Source organism: Chionomys nivalis, chromosome 2 (genome assembly GCF_950005125.1).
Source record: "Chionomys nivalis chromosome 2, mChiNiv1.1, whole genome shotgun sequence".
Taxonomy (NCBI): Eukaryota; Metazoa; Chordata; class Mammalia; order Rodentia; family Cricetidae; genus Chionomys; species Chionomys nivalis.
The window spans coordinates 103,872,173-103,881,621 of NC_080087.1; the positions used below are offsets into that span (position 1 = coordinate 103,872,173).

A 9,449-nucleotide genomic window follows, 5' to 3' on the forward strand; every position below is an offset into this window, starting at 1 on the left:
TCAACTCTTCAGGACTGAGTTCATGAAATGAGAGGGCTATGGAGGCCGTTTGGAGCTTCTCTCTGACCCAAGGAGTCAGCCTTCACTTATTTATTTTTTGTTAGCCTCTATTTCTTACAAAACTCAGTGAGCATTTATCAGAAAGTTACAGAACGTAGTGGTGCACCGTTTCCCATGGACACACTGTGTTGTGAGACCTGGCAGCTGGTCTAATGCCCACTGGAGTTTGCACTTATGGCGGTGCCGCATTCCCAGCTATCTGCTATGAAAGTAAATGAACATGAGGATACTGGCAGTTTCTACACTGGCCAGGCCCCAGGTCCTACTGTTCCTAAGAAGGACATGCTGCAGCCTGGTTGGGGGTCAGTCTCCTTACCCACATTCCTGAGCTCTGAGTTTCATTCGTGTTCCTGTAAGGACCCCTGGCTCGCACTACTCTGCCCTGCCTATTTGTCACCCTTCCGGATTCAACTCCATTTCCTCTCCCCATCCAAAGTTCCCCTGACTGTGGCGGGCCTACAGTTCCCACTCAAGTGCTTCTCCCAGGGCTGCTGATGTTTATGGAAGACGCGAACTCCTGGGGGAACCCGCTAAAAACGGCACCCACTAACTGCTAGGTACGGTGCACTGCCAAAGTTCCATGCAGTGTATCCGGTTAGGAGTATCACCTCACTCACGGAGTAGTGTGTCCAAAGGATCTAACTTATGGCCACTGGCCCGGAGCCCTATGTGCATACATACTGGATGAGATGTGCCAACCTGGAGTCCTAAGATACCAGGATGTGCAAAGAGTCCTGGGTACTGATCCAACGAGAGTAGGGGGGAGGCAGAGGTTAGAAATGGCACACTAGTAGGAATTTTGGTACCTTAGTGAGATTTACAGTGAATTACTAAGAGCTTCATCCTTTTAGATGTCTGTGTGGTCCAGTGTGTCCCGAGCTCCATGACAACTGCAGACGTGTAAACGCCTGAGCCAACCCTGGCAGCAAGTGGCATCAGCTTTTTCCCCAGAGACTGGCAGATGGTCACAGCTGGGTGGGATGTATTCCCTGAAGCCCCCAGAGCCTCTGGTGGGCACTTGTGGCCAACATGCTTGAGGAAACACTCAGATGTCATGATAGTTCACCATGCGGATGGTCTCAGAGGACCACTGAGAGCCACAGACAATGAAGACGCCCCAGACACCAGGAAGGATGGCCACTCACAAATCATGGCCTGGGATGTGATCCACAGCTGTCCTTGGTAGTTAGAGATACTTCTGAAGGTGCTTCCGAGGCTATCGTGAGCCAGGGCAGCTTATGGGGAGGTGGGCCAGCTAGTCAAGGCCTAATCAGCACCTTCCGGACTCATATTTGTTGGTGTTGTGACTCAAATGCACTGTCCTTACTAGAGGCTGGTGGGTGTGGCTGAGGCTCACGTCCACAATGCTGTAGTCTGGTCATCATTGGATATGACAGGCCCTGGAAGCCCCAGCTAAATTTCTCACCAGAACTTAAACATGTTGAGTCAGGGACCGAAGGGAAAATAACCTCATGCCTTCCAGCCTGGCCAGCTTTCCACTGTCCCTCCGAAGGAGGCATGCCGGCTTGGCTCAGGCATCTGTGACCAGTGAAGGGCCAGCTCTGACCTTAAGAGATCTACCTGGGTGTGGCCAGCTGAGGATGGGCCGAGCTTGTGTGTCTGTCCTCTCAGGCAGCTAGCCAAGACGATGTGTCCTCACATGGCTCCTGAGGACCCACACCCTTGGAACCTGATCCTCCCAGTGCTGGCTTAGGATGCTGCAGTCCTCTTGTACCTGAGGGAGTCTTAGGCTTGAGAACCAGATTCCCGCCATATAATCTCACCCTTGCAACTTGGACACTACCTTTAGCATCTCTGAGATGGGCCCACTTCAAGGTCTCCTGTGCTTCATTCCCAGTTAAGTGCCCAGGTTAGCACCATAAGCTGGTGTACACACACACACACACACACACACACACACACAGAGAGAGAGAGAGAAACACACACAGGCACTTGCCAAGTCTGGGCTGGGACAGTGACTTACTCAGAATGGGAGCTGGTTGGTTAGTGCAGCAAACCTCCAGCGAGGCTCTGCCCTGTGCTCCATCTTTGGGACTCAGTTTCCCATGTGCATGCTCATCAGGGCTCAGTCTACCAGGAGCTTGGGAGCATTTATCCCCTAGGTATCTTGCAGGGGCTCCTTTCTGAGCCACCTAAACAAAGGTCCTTGCATTGGCCAGGAGCCAACTGAGTTTGCTTCATCCACCTGGAGTGCCCGCAAGAAGACACAACAGGCTGACCTTCTGGCATTGGCTGCTAGGTCCATTCCACTGAGGGCTTGCGCTGTCTCTCTTTTCCTCTCTGCCATGGCCCTGGCTTTCCCGGGGGTGGGGGTGGGGGTTGGGCAGATGGCCAGGAAGCAAGATTTGACGGAGCCCCCAGGGGCTGCCCTGTCACCTGGCCAAGTCCTCAGAATCTAGGGAGCCTTCTGCACAAATGAGCATCAGCCTGTTTGGCTGGCCCTCGCCCCAGGGGAGGTGGCCCGCTTGGCATGCTGTGGGGCTTTCCACCAAAGCCAGCCTGTCCTGTCTCGTGCTCCTCTGCTGTCCTCTGAGAAGATGCTCAAGGGTTGCGTCTCCCACCTGACTTGAGTCTTCTGCTCACAGGTGGCCTGTCACCACGGACTGCCAGCCAGCTAGGGTCTTCAGGTCACAATTTCATTACCCACCCACCCAGGGTCTGTGACATTCCACAGAGATGCATCACTGGTTTAGCAGTTGCAGCTCTGGCCACTGAGAGAGCACCGTCAGACTTAGAATATCAGAGAACCCCGGCCTGCCACCGGACATGGAAGGCAGGCCCTTCAGGAAGGCAGGGGAAGCCACGGGAAGAGGAAGCTCTGTTGAGAAGGCAGGTAGGCAGGGCAAGGAGTTGAGGAGAGGTATGACGCTAGGTCAGAGAGCCCAGGATTTCTGCCGCCAGAGAGGAATGCCCAAGTGCTGAGAATGAGATACAGGTATCACGGCGTCATTCCTTGCTGAACCGTGTCCCCCAAACCTGTATGTGGAAGTGTGACTCCCCCACCCAAACTCAAGAAGGGAATTTTATTTGGGTATGAGGTCACTGCAGATATTAACGACTAAGAGCATATGAGTGTTCTGTGCCCTAATTCAAGATGATCGGCGTTCTTATAAGGAGTTTAGAGATAGACATATGGGAGAGGCTATGTGAAGATGAAGGTATGGTTTGTAAGCCAGGGGCACCAGCATATGCCAGGATGCTGGGAGAGGCTGGGCTCCTGTTTTCCTACAGATGCAGAAAGGTAAGACCCTGCCCGGTGCCCGGGGCTCAGGCTCCCAGTATCCCCAACCATGAGGCAGCAAACTAAGTGTCTGCAGGTACATCTGTTTGTTGTGCTTTGGGACTGCGGCTCTGGAAAATGGAACTGCTGACAATTTCCAGGGCTGGTCCTCGGCCCGGCACTCAGGGAGAACGTAGAAGTATCCACCACACGAATGGACCTACAACCTGCTCGGGTGAGATTTCAAGCAGGAACGTACGTCCCTGCAGACAGCAGTGGCAGATGTGCCCCTAGGTGGGTACAGGAGGGACTGGCCTAGGGGGATAGCAGTCATGTGCCAGGGGAATGAGCAGGCAGTGGGTGATAATGCTGAAAGCATAGGCAGAGGAGGTGGTAAGGCTGGTTGGTCCCTAAAGGGGTCATCAATGGGGTGGCATTAGGCTCCTTTCACACTCCAGAGTTTCCCTGATGTAGGTGATGATGGAGAACAGCTAAGAGATTCAGGCACCCTCAGCTCATCCCTGGCTGCCCTGCACTCTCACCTGCAACAGCAGCCACTTCGTGGGGTAAGGGCATAGGTGGAGTTAAGCCCAAGGGAGGGAGGATCATATCAACCCAACCCAGTGGACAGTGCCTCAACACTCCCATGCCTTAGACAGGTGCCTGCCCAGGCCTTCTCTCAAATGCCACTGCAGGACATCAGTGAGGCGCTTGGGCTTGGGGTAGAGGTACCAACTTGCGAGTCACTAAAGGTCAAGAGCTTCCTGCACCAGATGACTGGGCCCATAGCCAGGTTAGGTCAGGACTGGAGAGAGACTCTAACTCAGGGAGCCCCTCAGCCTAGCTTTTGATATAGGAAAGACCCCCCAAATCACTCTGGATCCAGCCTGAAGAGGACAGTCTGGCTGAAGGAAGAATCCACCTTTCCCTACCCATCTCTTACTCCCCAGACGACAGCTATGTTACCAGAGCCACGGTGTAAGAGAAGCTGTGTTCATACGGTGACTAAACTTACTTGCTTCTAAAGCTCATCCCTGCCGCATGGCATGCATGCCAGTATATCCTTAATGCTTTGAGGGTGGGCTGGGGGCTTCCAGAGTCAGGGCACACTAGAGGTTTGCACTAGCAGTAGCATAGGGCCACTATCATTGGTAGACTCACTTGCCATATTCCTTGGCTTACCCTGTGTCCTGGGCATCTGTCTTTCTGCTATTATTTTGGGACTTGGTCCCATTGCCCCAACTTGGAGACTTCCCTCTCTCAGTTGTTGACAATCGGGGGAGGGGGAGGTCTGTCCTTGGCTGACAAGAAGCACAGCCAGGGTACCTCTGTGCATACTCTGGGGCCACCTGTGTCACATGCCTGGGAAGCTGCTCTGGTCATTTAAAAGAATTCCTAGACCCCAAGAAGGAGATAAAGGCAGAGAATCAGAGTACAGAGAGCAGCTGTGAGGTCCACCAGGCTTGCATTGCGAAATTCTACTTCAGGTCTCTAAGCTGAGAGAGCATGAGACTCCCAGAACACAGAGCCTAGGCAAAGGAGGTCTGGCCTGCTCCGGCTTTACTGAGGTATAGCTGCCAGCAGACTTCGGGCTTAGCCAGGCAGCGCCCTAAGAAAGGAATGTGGCCTCTCTGGCCTGGATGCCCCATTCTTTCCAGTGGTTCACGTGGGCCCACTCATAAAGTGTTCACGGAACGGCCGTGAAAATGTCTGTGGGGCCCAGCTCACAATGAGCACTCTCAGCCGATGGACGCCATCACCTGTGCAGTATGTGCTGACTCTACAGAGAGACCCTGGAGACCGGGAGAAGTGTTTCCATGGAGAAGCAGGACGGCCTGTCCAGTGTGGGAGCCTCGGCACTACAGCAAGGACCCAGGCCATTGCATCACGCACACGGCCCTGCTGGATCATGGCTCCCCTGGGCACACAGAAGCCCGGCCGTGGTGCTGGGGATGATGAAAGCCAAGCTCCTAGCAGCATATCAGGGGATGTGGACCACCTTGGGGTTCGTGCTGAGCCGCAAAGGGGGGTGTTTTTCCCTGGGCAGAATAGGACACACAGAAACTTCTGGGCCACAGTGGGGAGTGCACCAGTGACTTCTTAGAGTCACAGACCTCAAGTGAGGGAGAGATTCTGTTGGGTTCCAGAGAAAGCCAGATAACTTCTTCTAAGAGGTGGAAAGGGTCATCAGATACAAGGACCTTGGATTCTCAGCTGCTGCTGTACAGAGCCCACACAGAGAACTAAGTGTTGCTGGGTGTTTAGAGGATGCCCAGTTTGTATCGGGTGTGAGGTGCCCACTCCTGCTGGCAGGCAGGCAAACAGGCACACTGTGACTTTGGGGCACAGGAGAAGCTTGGCAGTTCTGCTGATGCCCAACTCCCACTTCTGCCCAGGCTGGAGACCTTAAGGAGGGCCATGCGTGCTCTGCTGAGGCCTTCTCTGTATGCCCATGCTGCAGTTCAGCATGGAGAAGCATTTGTCCATCTGCGGTTGTTCATAGAGAACCTACTTGGGGCCAGTGGCCTGGATGGGCTTTGTGGTGACCATCAGTGACAACAAAGACCAGGTAGGGGTGGTCCCTGACCTTAGAGGCCAAAGAGGATACTCTGGTATAATACTAACCCTACGGGGCACACTTGGTAATACTCATGCCCCAGAACAATCCTGCCAGCCAAGAGAGGCTTGCTTGACCACGGCTGTGACTCGGCAATGGGCTCCTGGCAACTTCACTCAGACCTCGCTCCCCTGCAGGGCCCTGGCATAGAGGGAGGACACCACCATAGTAGCTGTCTCCCCTGGCTGCATCTCATCTATGGAATGGGACAGCTGTCATCGCTGCTCCCTGGCCAGGCCACCCAGAAAACTAAACAGTTTCTTAAGTGGGGACCATTCCCTCTGATAGGGTGCTGTTTGATAAGAGTGAAATCTCCTGTTATCCACTGCTATTTCTGGTCCCGAAAACAGGGGCAGGAAAGGACACCCATGTGCCCAGGGACTAGTCTTCCTCTCCTCTCCCAACTACCCACTGACCCCAGTAGAACCTCAGCAGGTATCTATCTCCTGGGGGATTACCATGCTCCTTAGAGGAGCATGCTCTTTGGAAATCTAGACTGGGAACTTCAGGAAAGGGCTCACATAGGATTTAAAGCTCTGGGGAGGACTGTGCCACCAGGGGCCACCAGAGGGCGCCTGGTCCCTGGCGTCCAGGTCTGGTGGTACAGAACCAGACAGGACCCTGAGCTTGGCTGCCCATTGGGCTCCCGCTATCCTGAAGGCCACCCCGCTTCTCTCAGTCCATGTGCTAATACTCACTCCAGGGCCCTGGGGCTTGTGGGTACTCCCTCTCCCATTCTGCGGGCTGTGAGGTACAGCCCAAGGGGTTCCAGGGAAGTGTGGCACCAGTTTGAAGGAGCACCATTAGGGACGGTGGAAGAACAGTCCCCAGTCTTGAATGTCAATAAGTGGGGTGACTCTCAACAAACACCAGGCCCCAACTGGTACAACTGCTGTAATTCTGCAGGGTAACCGTACACGCTAGTTGGATGGCCAGCACCCACAGTGGAGACAGACAACAACACATTTTGCTTGAGTTCCTTATCCCCACATTCCCCAACCCAGGGTAGTAAGACCCAGACTCTCTGGAAAGGCCATACCTCTGCCTCTTTATTTTTGCCCTCTCAGTGCCCTTGTCACTGCCCACACTGCCAGTCCCTGTCTACATGGGCACAGTAGCTGGGGCTGGGTACATGCTCTAGAAGGTCTCCAAGAAGGCATTAAGATGGGTGGGCCTGGCCATGCCATGGGGAGCTGTAGGCTGGAAGGTGTCAGACTGCTGTGTGTGAGGAGCTGGAGGCTGGCAGGGATCAGAAATAGGCAGGGATGCCCTGGTAAAAGTTCCTATTTATGTGTATTTGGAGGAGGGGAGAAAGTGAGCTAGGCGTCAACGAAATTATACTAGCACCTTTTGCTGCCAGGCATCCAGGTGGACAGTGCCCAGAGAAGTGCAGGAGGTGTGGCCTTGACATGGCAGGGCTGTCTGTGGAGAGAGGCATAGAAGGGCCTGCACTGGGGGTGTTTGAGGGGGAGTTAGCCAAGAGACTCAGGCCAAGCAAGGTATCGGTGGGTTCTGTCTCTCCCCAGGGCCTGGCTGTAAGTTACTACCACTCCCAAACAAGGTAAGGCCACAGGCTACCCTTTCTGGTTGACACTCCGATTTTCCTCGTTCAGAATGCCTATGGTACCACTTGAGTTTGGCCACTAGCCTTTAAGCCCCTTCAGTTTCAGAAGAACCCTACAGCAGGATTTCCCTGCTCATCAAAGCCCCGATGTTGCACCCATCCCGGGAAGCTCCACACACATTTAAGAGTGAAGCCCGGGGCTGGGGAGGTCCTTAGGACACCGCATAGGGCACTCCAAGCTCATAAAGATTCGGTTCCCAGAGCTCCTGAGGCAGCAGGGAAGGGAAGGGAGGGGAAGAGCTGCTCTCAGCAGCTGCAGGGCCGAGGCCGCCGCCAGGAGGGCCGCTCTTCTTACAAAGAGATGACAAGGCCCCTGGGCGGGATCCAAGACGCCGACCACCTGCAGCTGGGCTCCCAAGCTCCAGGCGGCCCCAAGTACCCGGCCCGACCACGAGTGCGCTAGGGCCGGGGCGCTGGCGGGCACAAGTTCTTGGGTAGGAATCCCCGCGAGCCCTGGGGTCGCCTGAATCCCACAGTGGGCTCACATTTCCTTGGAATTCAGGCTTGAAAGATAGGATCTCCTCCCAGAAATTCCACTTAGGCTGCTCCTGCCGTGGACCCGCGGGAATTCCTAAGTAGAATCTGGACGCCTCTGGGAGAGGTCCGTATAGAGAAGTTCCTAGCCGGCTACCACCGGGAGCTGTGCCCCGACAGACCGCCCCACAGCTACTGCTTGCTCCGCCACAAGGGCGGCAGGCACGCTGCCCCGGGAGCTGGGATTGTCGCCCCGCCGGCAGACTGGGCCAAGCCAGGGGCAGAAGACGCCCAGTTTTAACCCTGACCCGAAGAGAGTGCACCGCGCTGGGGTCCACTCGTTCCTAGTCGGGCCAGAACAGCGCTACGGGGAAGGGACTCCAGCGCGTAGCGACTGGGAACTGGGAAGCAACAGAGCGAACCGGAGCTCAAGAGGCGAGGGCCGCGGGGTTCAGAGCAGCATAGGCGCAAGAGGCCACTCCAAGTCTAGGTGGCGGGTTCTGGCGCCCGGGGCTAGCTGCAGCGCACGGGTCCAGGGGCCCAGAGCAGATCTCCTCCTGAGTGTTGGGGTCCGGAGCCCCCAGACGCCGCCGCGCCCTTACTTACCCGAGATCTCTGCCTGGGGCACGTCGCTCAAGCTAAAGCCCTTGGCCCCGTAGATCTGGCGGACTTCACTGCAGCTCCGGCTCTTGCTGGCGGGGTCCCCGCGGGCGCAGGCGACCAGCGCGGCGGTCGCACACAGCAGCCACCAGCCTCGGGCCCGGAGCTCCATGGCGGGGGGCCCGGGACTCCCTGGCCGCCCGCGCGCGCCTCCCTTGCTCCCGGCCGGCTCCGCTCAGCCCAGTCTGCAAAGGGCAGAGCCAAGGTCCCGGCGCGCGCGGCGGCTCGTGGTCCAGAGGCGGCGGCGGCGGCTGCCGAGGAGGCGGAGACAACAAAAGCCGGCTGCGACTGCGGCGCGGGGTGCGAGGCGCGAGGCGCGAGGTCCAGCCGCTCAGTCGGGCCGCCCAGAGCGCGGCGAGCGAACGCGCAGCCCCGGCTCGGCGCCTCCCCCGCCGCCCGCCCGGCCCCACGGCGGCCGCGGAGAGGGGCAGGGAGGGGCGGGGAGCGCGGGCGGGAAGAGGGGAGCGCCCGGGCGGGGCGGGGCGGGGCGGGGCGCGGCTGGGGGCACGATCGGGGCGCACCGGGCGCTCCTTTGCTCTAGGGAGGGGGAGGCATGCAGGCCCTTCCAGTCCATGCGATGCGCTCGGTTGATTGGTGGGAACGGGGGCGGGGGGGTGCCGGTAACGCAAAGCTGAGTCCGGGGTCCCCAAAGGTGCCCCCCAAGCCCAGCACTAAGGGCGGAGGCACCACCTGTGGGGGCGGGGGCGGGGCGGGGGGGGGACCGCTGAGGCAGGGCTTCCCTCGCCGGACGTGACATCACGTCCTCCCACGGC

The 9,449-nt window shown here is 57.1% G+C and overlaps 1 protein-coding gene across 1 annotated transcript in view; it reads right to left on the bottom strand.

The window, feature by feature from the left end:
* Gpc1 (glypican 1) overlaps positions 1-9,235 on the bottom strand; it is a 29,490-nt gene extending 20,255 nt beyond the window's left edge. Inside the window, exon 1 of the mRNA XM_057754082.1 lies at positions 8,623-9,235. Within this exon, the coding sequence (XP_057610065.1) occupies positions 8,623-8,788 (166 nt within the window). The 5' untranslated portion in view covers positions 8,789-9,235. The remainder of the gene's footprint in view (positions 1-8,622) is intronic.
* Between the last annotated feature and the right edge of the window lie 214 nt (positions 9,236-9,449).